General features: G+C 36.8%; 1 protein-coding gene across 10 annotated transcripts in view; it reads left to right on the top strand.

The window, feature by feature from the left end:
• Nucleotides 1–24,392, top strand: part of CCSER1 (coiled-coil serine rich protein 1) — a 682,619-nt gene that overhangs the window by 357,397 nt on the left and 300,830 nt on the right. For 9 of the 10 annotated variants that reach the window (XM_072037037.1, XM_072037036.1, XM_027455715.3 and 6 more), the window contains one exon: nt 4,551–4,628. The exons of the other annotated variant lie outside the window; for it this stretch is intronic. In XM_072037037.1, coding sequence (XP_071893138.1) covers nt 4,551–4,628 — 78 coding nt within the window. The remainder of the gene's footprint in view (nt 1–4,550; nt 4,629–24,392) is intronic. 10 annotated transcript variants of the gene reach the window in all.

Here is a 24,392-nt window from a genome sequence, read left to right as displayed (position 1 = left end):
AACCAGTTTTAATTTTGCTGGTTTTGATGGTTTGAAGCAATTTTATTTGCAGGAAATGTGTGTATCAAACAAATAAACAAAACCCACCTCTTCGTGGTGTTAAATAATATAGAAACTACAGAAGTCACGCCAGTCCAAAAGCACATAGGGAAACCCTGCACACTCTGAGTGAAGAACCAGAGTACTTGGACTTGTGAATGCTTGACTTTCATTTCTGCCTTTGAGAAAATCACTTCCCCTTCTTTTTTCACTCTCCTTGGTATAACAGGATAATAATATTTAAGCATAATATTTCAAACAGATATATTGTGCAGATCTAGTAATAAATCTATTTACAGCCTTTTGATTATCTTCAGTATATCAAAATGTCACTACTGAGCTTGCTTGCTGCACTTATTTAATTTCCTACTTGTACTCAACTTCTAGATTATAAAATTATACTTTGTGGCATAATTCATATTACAACTAAAACTATCATCCCAAAAGTAAGATCAACACTCATCCACTACTCCTTAGCAAAAACTATAAAGTACACATATTGTCTTTTATTTTTGTATGTTATTATAAAGATTTATTTAGTCTCTAGCTGTAATATCCACTGAAGGTTTTCTCTGTCAGTATTAACTTCTTGGATCAATAAATTACGATAGTGATCTCCAGAGAAGTCAATGCCTGCCAACTATCCTTGTGGTGTTTACCCTTGTAGAAAAACACTTGTAGCAAATTAAATTGGCTTCTGTCTGTGAGTGATATATAGCACACAGTCCATATTTTATGGTACAATTAACTAAGGTTGATACACAGGCCTTTTGCTAGAGAAGATCAGATTAAATACAAGGTTCTATAGTGAGAAAAGTCTCAGTTTATGTGATGAGGTGAATCTATTTTCATTTAAAGAACAATTACTGAAGACTTATGGATGACTATTGATTTTAAAAGAGCATGGTCTTAATAATGTGCATTTGTATATTCTTGATCTACTGTATTGCTTGAAAAACATTGTCTGCATTCTCTTAGAGAACCAGTATACATTATTATGAAACACTGTACTTTGAGACAGGTAAACACAAGTAGAAGAAAGCAAAACAATGCCAAGCTTGCAACTACTTCAAAGCAGATCCATAAAGAGCTTCTTTCATCTAGCTAAACTGGTGTGATTCTGTTCTCAAGAGGATCCCAACCCTCAGTCACCAAGCAAGACACACACGTGGGAAATGATTGTTCTCATAGACTTATTTTCTTCCTTTGTTTGCTTCATTCTCAAGAAATTTCCTGAGAGTTAATCACTTTTTCGAATATTTATCTCTGGAGATAAATGATTAACACAGCCTAGCAGTGACTCTGGGCTGCCTGTTCACTTGCACAATGAGGATGATATATATTTACAGCTCAAGAAAGCATGGGCATTGATCACTGAAAATGTGGAACAGTTAGCAAAATTGTTATCCATTTGCTGGATTTTAACACCCTGCTCCAAATTAAAAATTGTGTAAAAACACTGAAAGATCATGAGACTGTTTTTGACACAGGCAAGACACTTTTTTCTTAGCTGTTGTTTTGAGAAATAGTTGAATTGCTTGATATTCAGATATCTATCTGTTAAAAAATGGAGTTTAGGTATTTAAAGGTTTGCAAAATTCCGTGCCATCCAGGATACTTATGAGTATCCAGCAGTAAAGGGAAAAGGATCAGTCTGTAAAACCTGTGTGGTTACACAGTACATTGAAAGTATACATTAAAAATGTTACGGTTGGAGAGCAAAGTACTGCAAAATTAGAAAATGTCCTAATTTCCCTGATTTTGCCTAATACATATAATTATGATACAAATGATGTTTCATATCTACTCTGACTTAGAAGACATTACTATATCCAAATGGCGTAGCATTTTCTTCTTGATTTATACATGAAATATATCAAAATTAAGACAGACAACCTGCTTTTATGAGAACAGAATGGGCTTAGGAAATGTCATATTAAAGGTCTTCATTGGATGAATTCCTCACAGTTGTATTTTTTTTGGTTATGAGAAGCTTTAGACTGCAAAGTGTGATTAAGAGAAATACCCCATGGTCAGCAAATTTAGGTGGGAGGTGTTACATGTTTTGAAATGGTTAATGTTTCCCTTCAGGAGGACAAGCTGACAACACCTCTCAAAGCAGTGATTATTTTGGAAGTGTGTTGTTTTGTTTTGTTTCGTTTTAATAGCTCAAGAAACAACAACAATTTTGATGCTGTCTCACTCAATTCTCTGCTATAACAAACTGTGTTAATGCCGCTGGATTTAATTAATTTGCACTGACAGAGAGGCTGTTCTGCATTCCTTAGAGAGGAAAATAACTGAAGTTGCTGTAGGGGTCACCGAGGGTACGTAAATGTGGACAGCTGCAGTCACACACAGGCTCTTCTGACAGTGCTCCAAACTGGCCAAACTCAAAGCAGCTGCAGTTCAGGAGCTATGTAAGTCACTATGCCCATGCCAATGTAACCTGCCTCGTGGCAGCCCTGTTAGTGCAGGCATGGTGCCATATCAACATGGTGTCCAGACCTGGGCTGGCTCGTGCCCAGTCAGCAGGAGGAACTGACGTTCCCCTGAGGCCACCATGTGGATGTGTCCTGAGAATTCTTGTCAAAGCCACCTTGGCATCCTTGGTGTTTTTTGACCTTGTTTAGATTCCAGCTCGTGTAGAGTATGGGGACCAATCTGTTTTGCAGATTTTCATACTGAGACTGTTTCAGTGTTTGTTTAAAAGATTGGACTGTCTTCCTGCTCACTTCTAATTGGAAATTAGTGTGCTTGATTTAGTTTGGAAAACAGTTACTTTTTTTTTTTTTCCCCAAATTCTGCGTAAATTAAAAGACAAGCTGTCCTTAACTGAACTGTCTTTAAGACAGAACATTCTCAAGGAGGAGGTCTCTAGTTTTGACTGCACTTTGAATTTAATCTAAAAGAGCCATGCTTCCTTTCTGTTTAGTAAATATTGTCAGTCATTTTCCTTGATGATCAAGGGCAGGAGTCTAAGTGTTAATATTTGTAACTTTACTGAAACCAAAGCAATGGATTCAGCAAATATACTGGCTTTCTGATATGTTATAATCTTCCTCATTCCCTAAAAACCTCTTGCGTGTTGCACAGATTTTAAAGTGTCTCTCTCTCTCTTTCATGAATAATCACCAGGTCACTCTCTTTCCTTCTTTACTTATATCCCTTTTATTCAACAACTGTTGTCTTTTCTTTTAGGCATAGTATAACTGACACAGACCTAATTAAACTACATGATTTTCTCAATAGGCATAAACTTTGAAGTTTGTGCTTTCTATTTCAGATCTAACATAGGGATTTTGTATCCAAAATTTTGTTAATTTTTCATCCTTTACCAGTTGGTTAAATAAAATACAGTATCTCTGCATACAATTTTTCTGATTCCTACGCAGTTATAACTTCACAGGTGTGTTCTTCATTTGCAGAATTTGTGCTTAGCAAGAGTCCCATCATAGATTCATAGTGATGTGAAACCAGATAACTGATTAACTAATTGCATAAGCTGAATTCATTAAATCATTGTGCCTTGCAAAGCCACAGTGTGAAAAAATATATATTTTTCTGGCTGCCCGTTTAAATCTGTTTTTTGTATTCTCTATTGCATCTTGTCTTCTTGGTCTTTTTTTTTTGTATGTTTCTTATTAGTTAATGTTTTTCCTTTCATTTTAGCAATCAAGAATTTGTTTCACAAGAAGTATTATATATGCTACTGTTCTCCAGAACTCTTGTATCATATGTGCATTTTCTTAAATTAGATTTTGTTCTTCTGTCATTATTACCATTCCAAATTCAAAAGAGTTTCCACAGTCACTTATTTTCACACCTGTCTCATCTATAAAAAATGATGACTATGTTAGCCAACAGGTTACCAAAATATCACCCAAATGAGACTGGGTTTTTACATCAGTCTTTTAGTCACTTTGCCCTGATACATCAGTTGAGGTATAATGACTTATATTAGTTATTAACATTGCTGTTCACTGTTCCTTTTCATCTATTAGTGCTCAGTTATAAGATATATTTACTCATGTGAAAGGGATCTTTTTTTTTTTTAAAAAAAACAAAACAAAACAAAAAACATTGATTCAAATACTTTCCTGCAATATATTTTCATGGTAATTTTACCTTTAGTATCAGACCATTGAATTAAATAAATAAAATATATTGTATATTGTTGTTTGTTTTGTATGAAAGCATTTTCTGTTGTCATATATCATCTCATATTTTCTTTTGTAGATGCGTTATGTTTGCATATTTGTGCATGTGGCTCAGTCTTTGAATGGAGTGTTAATTCAAAATGAAATATTCAGTACTTACTCATTTGTGAAATATTTAATTTTTTTTTAGTAATTATTGATAAATATAGTACAGACGAGAATTGACAAGATTTGTCAATCTTGTTCTGTTGGATTTTCAGTGCTGTTTTTGAGCTCTTTTTTCCCCCAAATACAAAAAGGTGTCTCCAACATTCTACTGCAAATACAAACTCATGTATGCTTTTCTTTCAGAGTACAGACATGAGTCCGGCTAGTAGCACCACCTCACTCCCTGTTAGCCCTCTTCCTGAGGAGCCATTACTCTTCAAGGTACAGTTAATTCATTTTATAATAAACACTGTATTTGCACTTTGGCTGTCCATGCTATCTAATACACTATAAAGTGCTATTACTACTGCTTCCTTTTCTTTAAATTACTCTGATGTCAGCAGATGTCAGGTCTTATGTATCACAATACCATGCAGATTTTAATAAGTAACTAGAAGAAAGTATTATTGGTTTTGAGAGGATTATTCTTCCAGTAACAAAAGTGGCTACAGCTATTAACTGTTATTTAAGAAAAAGAAGACTATATTTTTATACATCTCATCTGCTAGTGATTCATTCTGATATATGCATTTCTATATATGTGTGTATCTCATTTTTTTTTAACACATTTCTCTTTTATATTGCATTTGAACTACATGTTTTAAAGAAACAATTACTGCAAAGATACAAGAGATGTTAAAGATACCTCAATGTACAGTTTCAGTGTAAATCCAGTGTAAGCCACAGGCTTGTAATTTTAGTTAGTGTTAATAATAAATGAGAGGGTAATATCCACAGCTTTGTAAGGTTTCAGCTATGAGGAAAAGGTGTCCTGTGTCATTTTTCCATTTCACTTCTTTGGTATCCAGCAGCCCAGGGACATGGAATGGCCTTAGACAGAGCCTGACTCTGTACAAGATCTTCTGAGGCTACCCATGTGTTCAGAGCAGTGCTGCTGCTGCAAGCCAAGTGGTTTCATTGCCAGTTTTTGAGTGAGACAAGGAAGAGGGGACTTGGGTTTTCAGCACCAGTGTCTCAAATGTGTGGCATACAGTGGTCAAAGCTACATTTAAAAAAGCATCCCTTTCAAGATTTCCCCTATCTCCAGTAAGTTTCTCCCTACTGGATAAGAGCAGTTAGTAGCTTGAGCTGTCTATGATGTCTTTGTGATGACACTGAATTACGACTGAGGAAGTTGAATTAATCAATTTTCGTAATCTTGGATGTGTGCCCCTCCAGCACACATCTCCAGTGCAGGAAGTACCAGCTTCCTCCCGGCCTGCCCAGGCCCATAAAAATAAAAAAAAATAAAAGTCCTCATTTCTTATGACCTGTCTCACCTGCATTGTCCCCTTAATGTCCTACTTCCACTTGCTATGCCCACTTAGTTTCCTATATCTCTTTTCAAGTTCCCCCTCCCCCCATTTTTCCCTTTTTTTTTTTTTTTTTTTTTTTTTGGAAGAGTTACTATTCATAACCAGCTAGCTAGTCAGCTGAATCCTGTTTCTTGAAAGGTTAAGGACATGGCTTGCTCAGTGGTTTAATCAGTAGGTATACACATGGGGTCTTCGTGGCCAACTATCCACAGATTTTTCCCTCTTCTTCAAGTGTTCAATATTTTCAAGATCCTTGTCTCTCAGTCAGATTTGGCTGAAATTGAGTCTCTTGTTGCCAAGATACTAGAGTGCATACTTTTTTTTTTTTCCCCCTTGAGAAATCACATGAAAAATACATTGAAAAGTGCTGAGCGTTCCCTCTGCCTGGGAAATCTGTAAGATACTTCACAGACAGAGTAAGGGGCTGTTCAACTTATATAAAGCTGTAAGAGGTAAGAAAATCTAGACTGAAATAGTAAACTCTCATGTTTAAATTCTCAGCTGAAGTAAGACAGCATTGGTCTGTTCGCATCAGGAGGTTTCTGACAAATACATCATAGTGCCTTTATTTGCTTTTAGAGGAAATCATGCTTATATAGCTGAAAATGGGTTGTAAATGGCTTATTTGAAGTGGAATAGTTGCTCTAAAAAAAAATAAGGCATTTCTACATATTAAAAGTCCCCTTCCATTTTTTACATTAGAAAATGTTACAAGAAACAAGAAAGGGAAAAAAATGTCAGAAAGCTTTATTTATTCTTTAATTTTAAATCAATTTTCAAAATGGGATACATTTTACATTTTCCTATGGAATTCAAGTGAATTGCAGGCCAGACTAAGAGAAAGTCAAATACATCTCAAAGCCAATGCCTTTAAATAGAAGTAAAAGTAATGTAAAATGTAACTGTTTCTGTTACTCCTTCCTGGCCCACTCCAGAAGAGCAATATTGTTCCAGTAGTAATGTGAGCGACTGGTTTTACAAGCCATAAGCTTTTCCAAAAAACATCAGTCTGTAATGGCCTTTGATGATAGGGTGATGCATTTCCCTTAGCAACATGATAATAACCCTTCCCACCTTTTTGCTGTATGAAATTAAAAGATTAAAAACAAACAAAATCCATTCTGTGATTCTGAAAACACAGGTGTAATAAAGCAGGGCAGTATAAACTCTGCATATCTTTGGGCTAGTTGAAGATCTCTATGCTAATGAGCTTTTGTATTAGACTGTGAAAAGAATCCAAGCCCCTATTCTCAATCATATCTGCTTTTATAGCAAGAAAGAGAACTGTCCCTTCTTGAATTTTATCCATTTATCTTTGAAAGACTGCATTTCTGTATAAAGAAAGAATTCAAATCCTGCCATCATACCCTTATTACATCCAACTTTACCAAAGCAGATGCTTATGATTTTTAAACCAACAGGATATGTGCTCTATAAATATGAAGGAAGACTTAAGCTTCTTCAAAAACGTTTTAAGATATTGAATTTAATCCAAGGAAAGTGGGAAGCATGATGCCCATGGGAGTGCTTGCATGTTGCAACTCAGCTCTAGTGACAGTGAACTCAGGTACTGTTTTCAGTACTGTTTTCACCTTACATTGTGCGTGTTGTGACATGCAGTACTGCCAGAAAGATCCAAACCCTGTGAGACCATACTCTGAAATACTTAGACGGAAGTCTTTTCCAGTACAGTAGCAGATGCTCCACCTGTATCCATCGTGTACCATTAGTTGTTACCATCGTGTTAAGTACTGATGGAGGAGTGTAAGTGATATGTATCAAAAGGAATAGAAAGAATATGATTAAGAAATAAAAGTAGCCAACCCCATCACTATTTAAACCTACCCCCCTGAGAAAATGAAAACATAAAAGTATTTTAAATACCATTCAGCAGCCTTCACTCTGTAACTGTTGCAAATAGTGATATACTAATGGAAGCTGGTTTTGCTTGAGGAAAGAGCAACTTTGCACAGTTGCCAAAAGTACACCCAATTCTTCTTGTGGCTTCAGATTTCCTTCTCCCTGTTTAGTTAGTGACACACTTGCATTTGGAGCAGCCTTCCATAGCTGTGCTCTTTAAAAGCTTAGAGAAAAATTCTGTTCAGACATGCATGCTGTCGCGTTAAAGGGGTGTAGCTGATTAACCGTTACGGGCCCGGTTGGATTCAGAGTACTGAACCAGTTGGACATTCACCAAAACTGGGGGTCCGTTCGGACATTCACCAAAAACGTAATAACCACCTGGGGGTCCGTTCAGACATTCACCAACAATGCATTAACCGTCTGGGGGTCTGGTTAGATTCAGAACACTGAACTATCACGGATAACCACCCTCACCCTAGTTGCATTAATGAGAGCTATCACAATGCAATCAAGTATAGTTTATTACAGCAACAGATAATCAGGTTCTTTTGGATTGCCGGTGATAGTGACTATCTGCAAAAGCAAAATAGTATGCATGAAATACACAGGTGTTACAGGTGTTACAGGTGTTCTAGGTGCGGGTTCTAGGTGCGGGTTCTAGGTGCGGGTTCTAGGTGCGGGTTCTAGGTGCGGGTTCTAGGTGCGGGTTCTAGGTGCGGGTTCTAGGTGCGGGTTCTAGGTGCGGGTTCTAGGTGCGGGTTCTAGGTGCGGGTTCTAGGTGCGGGTTCTAGGTGCGGGTTCTAGGTGCGGGTTCTAGGTGCGGGTTCTAGGTGCGGGTTCTAGGTGCGGGTTCTAGGTGCGGGTTCTAGGTGCGGGTTCTAGGTGCGGGTTCTAGGTGCGGGTTCTAGGTGCGGGTTCTAGGTGCGGGTTCTAGGTGCGGGTTCTAGGTGCGGGTTCTAGGTGCGGGTTCTAGGTGCGGGTTCTAGGTGCGGGTTCTAGGTGCGGGTTCTAGGGGTTCCAGGTGCTATAGGTGTTCTAGGTGTTCCAGGTGTTCCAGGTGCTATAGGTGTTACAGGTGCGCAGCCTAGAAATAAACGCGTTAAAAGGATCAAAGACTCTATAGAGATTTGTAAGCAAATATTCAGATCTCACCCAAAGGCGTCCCAATGGGGGGGGAAGAGAGGCTCAGCCCGTCGACTGATCCCAGGAGTCAGGAGGTCCTAAGGATGTTGTATGTCCTCGGGATGGTATCTCCCCTGACGATGGTATCTTCCCTAACATCCCCTCTCTCTTGGGCCAATTTATATTATTTTCTATCTTTTAGGTGGAGCTTGAGTGGCTCTAGTCAAGCATATCTTAGTTATGATTGGTGTAAAGTTTTCCCGTCTCCGTTTAAAGTAATAGGCTCCGAGAAATTCAGGGCGCATGCTCAGTGAGGGGTGGTCGCACCTTGGAGGCGGGTAGCTTTTGGGATGGAGGTGTGTTTTGGTATTATAATGATATTATAATGAGCAAAAAGTACACTAGGGTACAGCATTTGTCAAAACATGACAGGTCTCTGGCTTAGGGTGGCAAAAAGTGCAGCTTTGTGCACAAGAACAATCGAGGCCCCACCTGATTACAGAGCCTAGCCGTGGTGTCTCCACTCCACTCCACGCTCCGTGGTGTTCCTTAGAGCTAGCACACCAAGTTTCCCCAGCGCGATAGCATCTAAGGTTGGGAGCCTAGGGAATGCTCAGGTAATGCAGTTATGCCCTACCCTGAAAGCCTCTTCAATGCTGTACCTTTTCCTTAAAAGTGTGAATGTTAGTTTTATTTTCCTAGTTACTTCAGGCATTTACACCACACATGCATACAGTGTGTTTTTGGAAATCTTTTCTTTTTTTTCATTTTTTGATGAAACACTCAAAGTTACTTCTTTTCTGTGAGGGTTATTTTGATGTGAAATTTCAGCTTTCAATCCTTTGCTGCCTTTTTGTTTAAAGTTATTAAAAAACAAAACAAAAACCCACAGATCTTTCCCTATATTATGAGAAAAGTTTATTCTCTCACAAAAGAACATATTTTTTGTTGGTGGGGGTTTTGTACTTAAACATTGTAGTAGGGAATTATCTTCCTTTGAACAGGGTTTTATCCTTCTGTTGCTCTATAATATTCCTTTAAGAATTAGAACCTTACCTTGGGGGGGAAAAAAAAAAGAGAAAAAAAAGTGATGTCACAATTGAAAAATTTCCAAGTTAAGAATCTGAAATACAGCAGAACAGAATGATATTTGTCATGCAACCTTAACTCAAGTGTCCTTCTATGCTATAGCAACAATACTGTAGCTGGCTCAAATGTGAGAGACTTTTAATTATGACTACTTATATCTGTGTTCATAATCTGTAATTAAAAATAATGCTGCCTTTCATTTTGAAAACCAGTGAAGGAGGGGAGGTATTTCTGAAAGGTTAGCTTACAAAGCAATGTCTCATCCACTTTTGAGAACCTGTTTCTTTCTCCTAGTCACTATATCATGCTTTTTTATAATCGTATTTCATTATTTTAAAAATTATTCTGCAGCATAGTGACATGAACTTTTAAGAAGACAGCCTCTTAGTCCATAAGATATCTTATAATGCCTTATTAAACATCTGTTATTATGAGCAACAGTCTCACTGGTTATTAGCCACAACCGCATTGCAAATGCTACCATAATAATTATTATAGAAATGTTTAATTGCATTTGAATTCCACAATTAATCTCAACCATGCTTTACTAATTGACATTAAACATAAGAAAAAACAAAACAAAAACGTACTTTTTGCTTTGAGGAAGCTGAGAATTTTCTTCAGGATTTATCATCTTACAGCATTGTGACTTCTGTAATTAATATTCTTGAAGCTAATTCTCTGAGTAAGAAATGGAAGTGCCAACATGAGTAGTAAAAGCTAACAATCCTTAGCAGTTACCATTGCTGTAGGTCTGGTAAGGTACAGGTCGATGTTAAATTAGGTCAATGCTATAATTCATCCAATCATCCCACAGCTCTAGAGGCTCTGTGACCCAGATCTTTGAAATAACAGGCACGACTCTTGCAGCTTGTGATATTTGTGTATACAACTCTATCAAGAGGTACAATTTATTTCCTGTCAGTTATCAGACTAATATTTTTAGTGCAGATGTTTGAAATAATCAGACAGTCACCATAATATTCACCTCTTATCCAAATTAATTTATCTTTCAGAGTGTGACTTCTCTAGCTGTAGAATAAGGTCTTGTCCTAATATAAAGTTAGTCAGCAAAGTTGACAACAAATTGGGTTTATACTTCATAAGGCTGTGTTAGTTGACACAGACCCCTTTAAGCACTCTGCCTTAAATACAGTTTCCAATATTTTTAGTATTTGCTGGCACTTTGGAAAATACCATTTTAATGTATCTTTTCTTTTCATTTTCAAATCACATTTAGAAATAATCACATGGGTGTTGTGACTCATGAGTGGATACAAAACAGGTTTCAGTAACTCTTAGTCATGGGCTGGAGACTATAAGCTCGTGTCCCTCTTGTTCTACCCCCTCTCTGAGTTTCTGTCTCCTCTGAGCAGCAATGGGAGCTTTGAAGCATCTAGGTATTTGCTTTTGCTTTTTGTTTGTTTGTTTATTTGTTTTGTTTTTCTTCTGTTACAAAACTGTTTTCAGTATTTCTACTAAAGTAAAGAGAATTATAAAAGTGTGACTCACTCAATCCCACCTCCCCCAATCTGTATGCCCTGATCGCCGGTTTATTTTAAACCAGTCTCTCATCTTCAGTGGATTAATTCCTCCTACTCTTTGCTTTTATTTCCTGTATTGGTACTCCCTTTCTATAAGTCTCCTTATGTCTTATTTGTGTAGCTCAGATTATCAAATGGCTTTTTGCCTTTAACAAAAGGTTCCAATTGTAACTTACAATTTCTGAGTGTGATGGGTTGACCTTGGCTGGTTGCCAGGTGTCCACCCAGCCACTGTCTCAATTCCCTTCCTCAGCAGAACAGATGGATAAAATGAGGTGAAAAACTTGTAGGTCAAGATAAGGTCAGGAAGATCTCTTCAATTACTGTTTTGGGCAAAACAAACTTGACCTGGGAGATATTTATTTAATTTATTGCCAATCAATGTTAAAAGCAGACAAAGATATAGAAAAAAAAACAAAAAAACACTAAAACACCTTCCCCGGCACACTCCCCTTCTATCCCAGGCAACTTGAATGAAGGGCAATGAAGGTACAACTTCACTCCTTCTAGCCCAGCTCTTACCTCTGCTGCCCTGCTCAGTGTAGGAGTTTGCAGTTTTTGAAAGGAGGGGGTATGGAAGGTACTGTATGATCTGAAGATACTGCTGTACAACTTCAGGAATACTCTATGTGATTTAATCATTCAACATTCATGCAACATAAATAATTTCCTAGTGTCACCAATATAATGACTGAAAGAATTGTAAATGAAACTAGGAACTGCACCTGTATTGCCAGGTGCTCTTTCCTCCTCCTTCTCTCTATCTATGCCTTGATCATAACTGCCTTCCTTTCCCAAATTTTGTAAACGTGTTATTTCTTTTTAGTACTTTTTTCTTGATTTATTAAAACTTTCTTCATAAAATGAGGGTCAGTTCAAGATTTCAAAGCATTGATAAACACTGGCTAAGTCAAAATTGATGCTCTTAATGCGTCATCAATTATTTTCTCTGCCAGCCACATATAGAAATAGGATAAATGTATTTCTTACTAAAATCTCCAAAAGCTACCAGAAATGCAAATGATGATTCAACCACTAGAATGATATTTCAACCACAGGCATGCAGAATGATCATCGTTACTTTTTTTAGTTAACAGTATTTCCAGTAAACCATGAAAATGAATATGTTTAGTACTACAAGGGTAAATATTAGGTCAATTCAGATTTATTCCTTCGGGTAGACATGCTGTCGCACATTGAATTCTGATACATACCTACAGGGTAAGATTCCTGCTGAGTAAAAAGATCAAAAAAGATCAGAAAGTCATAATATCTGTAATATTATGGGTTGCTGAAAACATGTTATCGCTAAGACAATGTAGAAAAATTTTCTTGAATCTCTTTTGGAGTTGTATTGTCATCAATGAGGTCAATGAGAGAAAACTGGAGTGTTTCCATATATTTCCTTCATTCCATATATTCCATATATTTTCCTTCCTAAAATTTAGGACTATTGAAAATAGCAGAATACATTTATTAAAATTTATAGTTTCTGATATGTATTGGATTCAACAGATATTTTCTCCCTAAAATAAATTAAACAAGCTCATGAAGTTGAAAACAGCATTTGAACATCTCAGATGAGTATTTTCACAGTAGCTGGCGGTTTCTCCCTCCTTTTTTCTTTTTTTTTTTTTTTTCTCTTTTCTTTTCCTGACTACTGATTGTATTTTTGTATTTTCCATTCCTAAAACCTCTGTAAGAGACTTGCATGGAAACCAATATGTTCTGAGAAAAGTTATGGCTTTGTCAAATAAATTTCCTAATGAAAAACATCCGGTAAAAACTTATTTGATTGTTCTATTAAAATGTGTATAAACATTCCCAGAATCTAAATTAGTAACAATAATGACCCACTGACAAGTTTTCAAACATAATTCTTTACTGGGGGAATTACAGGGCTGTCATTTTGAAATTCTTATCAAGTTGGATGTCTGAAAAGTACAACACTAAAAATAAATGACTGATGTCGAAAATGCTCTCCTAGAACTTTTGGTATAATATCTCCTAGATATTTTGGTAGGCAATTTAGACAGCCATTACAGAGAGTGGGATATATTGTTAATTTTAATCACCTGAAATTAAGGGCAAATTTAAATTGCTGAAATATAAACACCTTATGCTGCTTAAGAAACCCAGCTATATTCTGGCTTTCCTTCAGCTGCCTCCCTGGTAGAGCAGGCAATATATATATATACTATATGTATATATATAATATACTGCAATGTGATGAATGCTTTTTTTTTTTCTTCCCCTCTCCCTTTTATTTTGTATGTTTATGTTGCTGTTCTCACTTCTGGGTCTGTTCCTTTGGTTGTTCTGTACCTCTTCATAATCTCTAATCTTGCTTTTGAGTCTAGTGTTTATGTTGGGACATTTAATTTTCCTGAGGAAACGATACAGGAGAATTTTATCATGTGGTACCACTGAACCATGTGATTTGCAATTTTTGGTTGGGACTTTTCCAAGTACTCTTTGCTTCCCCATCAACCCTGTGCATGGTTGGGTCATGTTAGTACTAGTTCAGTATTAGTATTAACAAAAAAAATTAACCGATATTTAAATATTGGAAATATAACATGGTTATAGTATAATTGGGGTAAGTTTTTGTTTCTGAAACATGAGATGTACGCTGATTTTAAACTATATTATCTTAATTCCATTTATTCTATGCCCTTCTCCTTGTTTCCAGTACAGTTCAGTATGTTGATAATTATCTATAAATGAAATAAATGTCAGTGATCTTTTCATACCTCAAGTTTCCTTTTGTCCCTAAATCCTAAAAGCATAGGATAAGTAAAAGAATATTAATCTCTTAAAGAGTTCTTCAATATGTTGGAGTGAACCGGATTATTCTAGTAGTCTAGGAAAATTATATTTCATGATATATGTAGGATAAGAAAACTATTTGGGTTTCTTTATTTATAAGACATCAATGGGACTGCTGAAGAGTATCGGGGATGGAGGCAGTGGAGAGCGATTGTCATTTATTTCTTTTGAAAATGTCAAAAGGCTATACCCTTTAGGCTGTTGGTATGTTGCATTACCAATGTGGGAAATAGAGAATCATAAACAATCCTGAATTGGAAGGGTCCCATAAGGGTCACAGAGAAGTCCAACTCCTGGCTTCATGCAGAACTACCAAAAAATTGGACGACTTGTCTGACAGTGTTACACAAATGCTTCTTGTACTCCAGCAGAATTGATACCTTGACTACTTCCATGGGCAGCCTGTTCCAGTGCCAAACCACCCTCACAGTGGAGAATCTTTTCCTGATATCCAATCTGAATCTTCCCTGATGCAGCTTCATGACCTTCCCTCTGGTCCTGTTGCTGTCACCAGAGAGCAGAGCTCAGTACCTCCTGTTCTGCTCCCCCTCGTGAGGAAACTGTAGGCTGCCATGAGGTCTCCCCTCAGTCTTTTCTCTAAGATGAACAAACCAAGTAACCTCAGGCCTTCCTCATACTTCTTGCTCTCTAGACCATTCCCTATCTTTGTAGAAGGTCATCCCAGCTCAGCCAAATTGACCTTCTGCCCTGCCTGCTCCGTTTGTGGCATTTCAGAATAGCCTGCTCCTGTGCTCTGAGGAGGAGCAAGCATTTAAAAAGTGACCAGCACTGATGTACCCTAAGACCTTCAAAAGCAGAATCCCAAGGGACTTCACTAAGTAGTTCCCTCAGCAGCCTGAATTGTGCTATCCCCAAATCCAGAGTTGAAGTTTTGGTGGCAGTTTTCTACCTATTACCAAAGATTTTAAACTCAATTACTTCATGGCTACGGTGGCCAGGGTGACCACTAATCACCACTGCACCCACAAGACCTTCTCTGTTTACAAGCAACAAATCTAGGACAACACCTTTCCTAGTTAGCTCCCTTAGTATCTGTACCAAGAAGCTATCATTAACATGCCTCAGGAATTTCCCGGACCTGTTTTTATCAACTGTTTGGTATTCCCAGTAAACTATCGTACCTCTCCCTTACATACAGCACCACCCTGCCATTCCCTTTTGAAGGGCTTAGAACCATCCATCACAGTACACCACTCGCAGGACTTCCCATCAAGTTTTGCTTATGCCCATCATGTCATGGCTCTGGGATTGAGCTGAAGCTTCTACCTCCTCTTGCTTATTCCTCATGCTGTGTGCATCGGTGTAGAAACATTTCAAACGTGCTCCACTGTATCCCTCATGTCGTGGAGCAGATTGAAGGACCATGCTGGCATATTGTCTGTTGAACATTGGCATGCCATCCCATGGCTTATCATTAGCAAGCCTGATGTTATCCCTTTCTTCCTTCAAATCTACTTTAAAGCTTTTTCACTAAGCCCTTCTAACTTTTGAGCAAAAAATCAGTTTTCCCCTTTGTGAAAGAGGAAAATGGCATCTCTACTTTATGTACATTACTGATAACTTACACTTTTAACAAATATTTTAATTTTTAGATTCTATAAACACTTGAAGCCTATAAATTGCAGTTGAAAAAAAAAATCACCAAAAATAGTGCCTTCATGGCTGAAGGAGTTGGCAATGGGAGGACTAAAAAGCCCTTATGCAGACTTAGTAATTTGATTCTGACCAAATGAAAAATGAACAGAACAGTCAGTAGATCATCTGTCAGAAATAGATCATCTGTCAGAAATTCAAGGGGAGTTAATGAAAAGAGGAACAGAAACTTGTCTTACCTCTTAGAAATGACAACTTCAAACCAAGATTCATTCTATAAATGAGAATGAGGAACACAATTTGTTTTGGATAATGTTTTTGAAGTATTTTAAATTTAAACTGCTCTTAAGTGAACAACTGTACATTATTATGCGTAGTCTTACAACAGATTTTAGAATTAGAAAGAGGAGTTCTAAAAGATTAGTTTAATGAGTGCGCAGTGAAAAAAGTTCTCTTAGGTGTAAAATGGTTAGTGGATTTATCTTATTCCATATCTGCATCTGTGAAACTCAGTGTTTGTTTGCTCTCAGAAAAGGCAGCTTTGCATGTGATTAAATCATAATTTCACTTAACTAGATCCAGTTTTGCAGTTAATTCCTGACACTTTTGATCTTGGGGAAAAGCACAGTATGAGCAGAGGACAATGAACATTGACATCAAATAATCCTAAATTTTGATAGGATTAAGGGCAAGGCATTGCAGATCCAGATATATGAGCAATGCCTTGATAGGTATCCTTAAGTACAGAACTGAGGATTTAAAGGAGCTGGGAGAAATCCTTTTTCCTTGATGCTGAGTAGTTCAATTCAATTCCTAGACAGCAGGTAATTAAGTTCATCAGTCAGCAGCATGATTCCTGTGGTTCCTGATTAAGAATCAGGAATAACAGAAATCTCCTGTACCTCCAAGACAGTTCTTTACTCTTGTAGGCAGTAGTATTGTATAGGCCCAATCATCATAATTTGATAAATTTCACTTTAGAACACTGTTTTCATTCCCTAATGGTTCTGTTCCAGTGGTGTCTGACGATCTCTCTTGCTTGAAATCAACATTACTGTTTGCTAGAATTGTTTCATTTCTGGATGTCTTCAGAAAGCAAGAAAGGAATGAGCAAGCGTGGTTGATTTTTTTCCTCCACATTGCAGAATCTTTCCAAAACAGAGAAAAATTTCATATTTATGTGAAAAGGAGAAGCACATAATCCCCCACATACAGACTGAATCTTGGTTTCTGGTGCTTCTAACAGGATGCCTAAATATCTAGCTGACCTAAGTAAATCAGTTTTACTTCAGTGCCTGGTAAGAAGACTATACTGGGAGTCATTGAAAAAACACCTGAAGGACAATGTGGTCATAGCTAACATGGGCTCACAAGGGGAAAATCCTACTTAACAAATTCCTTTTATGACAAAGTCACCCATCTAGTTGACCAAGGGAAGCCAGTTGATGTTATTCTACGATATTCTGTGATTCTATGATCATCTCTCATGTAGTAGTAAGGCGTAAGGTTCAGGGAAAAAAAAAGTATCTAAAACTGAACATAGGGAAGACTAGATTTGAAGAATAGAGTTGGTTTCAAAGTCAATTAACTAACAAGCTTTCACAAGCAAATTCTGTTGCTGAATTTTTTTTTCTTTATCTTTCACTAAAATACTGAAAGCCACAACTCTTTCATAGACTGCTATGATTACATTAAATTTAAAATTCCTGGGAAACCTTCACTGAACAAAAATCTACTTTTTTTTTTTTTTTTTTTACTGGAATGAGGAAAAACTGAAGGTACTGAATGTTTTTTTCATGCTTGTGTTGCGACTGGAAAGTGGGATGAGGTTATGGTAGTATTTGATGGGAAAATTATGACTTGTGCATGGATAAAAGAATTTTCATACCAGTTTCTCTGTGTTGAGTTTGGCACTAATGAAAGATGAACTCTGTAGAAGAAAATGGGCCTAATTCTTCCTACTCCCAATATTGATTTCAATCTGCAAATTGAAATCAATCTGTAAAATGAGTTTACTTCCATGTAATGTTAGCTTGTTACCATTTGTGTGTGATTATTTGGCTTGTTTGTAGGTCAGTTTTCTTTGCTTGATCAACTTTTCAATCTCTTTGTACAGACAGTAAATGTTCCTGTATCTGAAAGCTCAGTAGGACAGTTTCTTACTATACACAACTCTGGATGTGCATTTGCTGCTCTGCCCATACTGTGCTCTGCTGATGGAGCAGCACACCAGCAAGGGTTTTGTGGATAAGAAAGGAATGTGTTGAACTAGAACACTTGGGTTCCATTTATCAAATCAATACAGAGTTAAATTTGGATGAGAAATGCTTTTTCTGTCCATGGAAATTTCAAGTATTTCAGGTGTTCTCCTGTTCCACACAGGCAGGAAACAAGCAGATCATAAGTCATATAATTTGCAAACCCCTAACAATAAGCAGCAAAGCCTTTTAGCTGTGATAGTAGGTATGTGTCATAATTAAAAGTGACCAGAATGGTACTTAGGTCTTCTTGGTATCATCATTATTTTGTTTTGTGCTGTGGTATATTCTTCAGGACATTCCTACATTACAACTTTGTATATTTTATGTTTATTGCCATACTTTTTGAATTAATAATACATACAGGCCGTTAGGTTACTAATCCTTTAAGCCTTCTGCTTTACTTTCTTGTTCTGTTTTTTCACCCTCCACAACTTCAAAATGGTTCATTCCACTAGCCTTCATTTGATTTCTGTAATTATTCTTGGTGATGTGTGAGCATGCATGCAAAATTGATAACAAAATGATAATTCATTATTGTGACAAGAAAAAAACAACAAACAAACACTGTCCATAAATTAAAACAACACTATTATTGTTTAATGCATTCTATAAAGCAGTATGTACCTCTTAGACAGAAAAATGTCCTTAGAGTAAATGAAATTAATTGGAAAAAAAATGCCAAATGTTATGAAGCTGTCATATTATTATTTTTTTTTTGTACCACAATCATATAAATGCTACACACATACTGTCCGGGCATGTTTCAAAATGTAAATTTGAGGGGACTGATCGTCATAAATATTAATTTGTTCTGAGGTGCTAATGATCTTGCAAACACTAATCGTCACAGCACTCCCATACAACTCCTGTAGGCATTATTATTCTATTTCTTTCATTGAGAGAGTTTCCATTGTATTTCTGGTATTACCCACGGTCTTGGTCTCAGGGTGGGGAAGAGATTCTGTATTTCCTGCATTCAAGTTCCAGCTGTAAGTTATTCTTGTGCTTTACTCAAAGGGCTGATCTTGCTCCAAAGAAAAATTCTGCAGCTCCTTTGCTGGCCAAACCAGGGAGCCAAGCTGGCTGCGCCAACAGATCTCCCTGGTTACAAGCACATGTGGGAAATTGTAGTTTTAGTTTAAATAGAAAAGTGGTACCTAAGGAATATTTATTATATTTTAAGATAACTTTTCATTCAATATGGTATTAAACAGAGAATTGACTGGTACTGTGATGGGTCAGTTTTCTGAATAGTGCTACAAATTATTTGTTTATAGGGATGGAAAGATAACTCTAAAAATGTATATTTCAAGCTTACATCATGTTATTTGATAGGAAATGTAAAGTGGTTAATATTCTTTTGTACAGTTATTTATTTTCTCTCTACGTAGTCCTTCCCATGTCATATGGAGATGTTTCATCTTTTTCCACTGTAAGCTGTTTCTCTTCTGTGAGTCTGTACACAAAGGGCTTAAAAAATAGTGAGGAAATATAACTTGGAGACACTTGCTAAAAAAAGTTAGTCATAGATGTATAAATGAACAAATGTATAAATGAAGTATAAGAGCCCAGTTCTACTCAACTCTGTTTCTCTGATATTTTCATATGCTTTTTGCTTTTTTTTTTTCTTTTTGGTTTATGGAAATCATAATCGCTCACCTGCTCACAAGAATGTCTAGTACCTCCATGAATCATTCAACACAACAGCACAGGCAATCTTCATGATGCAGTTAACTTAAAAGTGTATTCCCATAAGGGTCCAAAAAGGCAAAACTAACTGAATTTAAGCAAGCACATGCCTCACCAGGGAAAAGATTAAGTTAAATTGGCTTATGATTATGATTTAAAGTGCATGAAATGTTCTTTTGTGATGTATCTAAAGAGGTTGCTGTTTAACTGTCCAATTGCAGCAGCTTCATCCCTTCAGGCTGTATTGGCAGGGTGAAAAAATATAACTAGACATGATGTTGTGAACTGGAGTGCAGCCAATCGCTTTGTCAGGTACTTGTATTCTCTGACTGTAGGAGGTTTGTCAGGGAAAAAATAAGAAAGATAGGAGTGCAAACAAAGGTAGTATTGAATGTCAGTGCAAGCCTAATGGTAGAGAAACAAATAGTCAAGAAAGAGTGATGTGACAAGTCAAACACAAGATGAGAGGCAAATGAAGCGCCTGCTTTCTTGTGAGAGCTTGGAATGGTGATTCTGTAGGCTCTTACAGCCTAGAGGCTTGGGGCTTGTTATTTCAAACAGCAAGAATGAAAGGAAGCCTGAGACCTGCACTTCCAGCATTTCCGAGCTGTCAGTAATCCCAAAGGTGTCCACTTCTGATGGCTGGAGTTGGGGAGGGACAGAAGGACAGATAATGTCAGATGGACTACTCAGTTCTGTCCTGTGTGATGAAGGAGTGATGCTTCCCCAGATCCCTTTCAAAGCATAAATGTGCACTTTGGGGCACCACTGACCTACAGTTTGGAACGGTGTCTGAAGTATTAATTAAAATGACCATCCTAATCAAGGTGACTGATGTTCTACTTTGTACCTGCATTAAATTATATTGAAGGCAGATTAATATAGAAGAGAGACTTTTAACCTGACTTTTCTACATTACAAAATTTACAGAGTGCTGCCACAAAATTCATCATTTAGCTGAAAAAGATATCCCTGCAGATATACAATATACATAAGCTGCACTGCATACTTTTCAGCAATACCAACCTGTTATCCTGAATTTTTATGTATTTATTTATTTGTTTATTTTACAGTTTAGATGTAGTTTTCGTAAGAGCAACTTAGGTCATCCTTTAATCATCTTTGAGTTAGGAAAGTACATTTTCTTTAAATGATTGAAGTAACATCTTAATTCCTTGGTGCATGGGTGTTACGGGGGTAAAAAATAAAAAAAAAAATAAAATTCTGCCTTACTGTGAATAATGTAGCATTGTACTTTTCAGCAGAACCAAGCATTTGGCAGCATAACCAAAATGTTTACAATCAAAATGCTTAGTGGAATTTGCCAATTGTTAGGTTAAATCAACAGAAGCCATATTTTCTTTGCCCTGCATGAGTTCAGTTTATCACTTGGCTCTTTCCATCTGTTTTTTTCCTGCGTAGTCTTAAATAACAGCATGTTCATCTTATCACTCTCTTGACTCAGTTTTGTCTCTGTGATATTAACTTGTTCAGAACAAAATTATTGCACATAGAAATATCACATGGCTAACACCAGCAAATCTCTCCTCTATAAATATTATACCTACAAAAGGACTTAAATATTGTCTGCAGTGTGACAGTTGATGTTAATCCCACTTTTAAATTAAAATGTTTGTACAGTATATGATGTGAGATAAACACTGCTAATATGAATAGAGAGATGTTGCAAAAGAATGTCAAGAAAAATATGAGCATCAGACAACATTTTACTGTCATATCAGCTTCTTGTTGATTGATTCTTATTCCTTTCCATTTTTTTCAGTAATATAATTTTTAAAAGTAAGAGCTTTGGAGGCTTTTTTGTTTTGTTTTGTTTTGCTTTGCTTTGTTTGTTTTCAGGAGAGCTGATTATATTTGTGACTTCAATTCTTTTGGCCACAAAGTGTTGTTCTAGGAATCTCCTGCGGAGATGGTTGAACTTTGCTCAGCAAAGAACACACTTAATTTTCTTGACAAATTGTGATATTAAACCCCTTTGGCATGAAAATTAATATTTACAGTTATAATGGTGGATAAGCAATACAGAAAGGATGCAACATACTTCGAAGAAACACCTTACAGAAGTTACATTTAAGATGCATCTTGAGCTGTGAAAATATTCAAAAGCACTGAATAAAAGTTTGGTGGATAAGATGACCCCAAAAGAGCTATAGTAGTACAAAAGCCAAGTTAGTTCCTTAGGGATGACAGTGTTGCAGCTCTAGTAAAATGTATGTACCTAGAAGAATGATAGACTTGTAAAGATAATATATGCATGGCATATACATATGTATGTATTTGTGTAACTGCTATCATCTCACTATGAAGAGTCAGCTGAGGATGCCCACTGACATTTTAAAATTCAGTTGAAAAGGACATGTTGCAAATTGTTTCATTCCTTGTCATAAAAAAAGATACAGAAAGCATAACAAATCTGCATAAAATCTGGTGTATTTTTTGTTTTTAAGTATCAGCTGTTTTTATATGCCAGGTGGGATTGTTATAAGAACAAGTATATAAACCAAAAGAAGCTAATGGACGTATGAGATGGGATGAGTATATGGTCGCTAGGAGAAAAGACATATTGTCGAGTTACATTAGCTAACATGATACTGAACAGGTGTTACATAAAAGTTCATTTCTGTCATTTCTGATTTTTCTTTTGTATGCTGTACAGTCCCATTTGGTTTAACTTGCTATCTTACTTTCCTTGTCGGGGGACTGTATCTAATGAATTGCCAATGAATGAGAATTATTCAGGACAAGTAAAAATAAATAACGTAGAGCAACAGAATTCTTGCATACCTGAATCAAATAAAATTTCATACCATGTAGTTCTGGAACTTTTATTTCAATAGTTATTAGGTTAAAACTTTTTTAAAATACTATAAGGTTGGATTTACTATACTTGAACTCATTTTTTATATTTTTTTAATCTTCATGCACTTAACACATTTAGGCACACTCTGTGATATTCCATGCCGTGTGACTCTCTAATGAGCTCTGTTCAACAGTGGATGTTTTATATGTAAGCAAGGATCCCTAGTTTTGTAAAAGACCTATGCTGTTTTCCCACAGAAGTGGAATAGGGCAGCTTTCTTCATTGTATTTTTGAGCTGTGTGAAAAACACTGTGAATAAGTATATAAGAATAAGTAAATGTGAAGATCATGGCTTGATACCATTAATTCTAATTTGTACTGAAAAGATTTGATAATTTGGAATAGAATTTGATAATCCGAAATGACCTTGTTTTAACCAAAAAAAAAAAAACTTGTTCTGAGTGGGAATGTAAAATACTTGTGTAGCAGATGACCTGCAGAATGAATCTTATGCTTGTCAATCTTCATTACATGTGTGAAATTCTTAAGAGTATTTTAAAAGAAAAAGTCACTGTAACAATGTATATATAGTACAGATTGGCAGGGCTACGCTGTGTTACACAGGCATGGAATTGTTGGGTGGATTTCTCAAGGTCATAAACCAACCAGTAAGTGTGAGCTGCCCTAGTTCTTTTTGTTAACAAGTAGACTATTCTTCTTCAATTAAAAAAAAAAAAAGTTTCAAAGATTTTCAATGTAAAGTAACAGAACAAAAGAGAAAATTTCAGCAGAGTTCTCTGTGACTTAAAGAAGGTGTCAGTGACAGAAAGAAAATCCGCATCTCAGGATCCTCCACTTTATAACTCAGCGTTTCTTTAGCTGAGGCTTAATCTTTTTTGAATTTGGTACAATTTCATTTTTTGAATTTGGTACAATGTCAAGATGCCAGAAGAAGCAGTCACATGACCAGTCTCACTTCTCTTCTGCCATCACACCTCATTTTGGTTTGAGTTGGCTAGTTTGCATACAGGCGAGAAAGAAGAGCTAGGGTAGAGAAAGGGCTAAGACTTTGATGCAGGACCAGCTCATCCTAGTAAATTGTTAATTGAACGTTAATTCCAAGACAACTTGTGCATAATGTAAGTACAGTAAAGTACATTTTTAGTCAATTTTTTTTTTTCTTTGTGTAACAAGCAAGAACAAACTTATCTGAATGATATGGCTTTCAGTAAGCTTATGTGTGACAATGTTCTGGTCTGGTCAAGAACATGTAAGCATCCAGCTTCAACTAGAATATGATGCTGCTAGCCTTCTAACCAAAAGAGATCAGAGATGCCAGCAATGAGTACGTAGTTTGTCAGATAATGTGACTTCAGTACATAAAGAAAAGCTTCAGAAGATTTACCTGAGAAGTGTCACGGGTGGCAGGACTGGAATAGAAAGAGTTCAGCTTTTCAACACTGTCACAAAGTAAATACAATTTAATCATGCAGAGTAGGAGAGAGTGTTGTGTGAGGTGATTGATGCTTTCTTCTGCTGGAGCAAGTAGAACAAGTTCTACCAATGTCTCCTGTGGAGAAGTACCCATCCTGGAAACAAGGGGAGATTAGCACTGCCTTTGGGAGAGCTAGCAAGCCTGCACCAGGGCAAGGAGGTTCAGGCAGGGGAGGGGGATACAGGGACCTGGAGACTAAGTGAAGAACTTACTAATGGAGCAGCTGCTGTGGTGAGGGCAGGCAGCTGGACCCCTCAGGTACCCAAAGGGAGTCCTGTGTCCCTTGACCCTGGGGCAAAGCTCATGTGAGGAGGGGCTGAAGCCAGACCAGCAAAGTTCAGTG

Source organism: Anas platyrhynchos, chromosome 4 (assembly GCF_047663525.1).
Source record: "Anas platyrhynchos isolate ZD024472 breed Pekin duck chromosome 4, IASCAAS_PekinDuck_T2T, whole genome shotgun sequence".
NCBI lineage: Eukaryota > Metazoa > Chordata > Aves > Anseriformes > Anatidae > Anas > Anas platyrhynchos.
The sequence above is the reverse complement of the archived record's forward strand: the minus strand, read 5'-3'. Positions and strand labels throughout refer to the sequence as shown.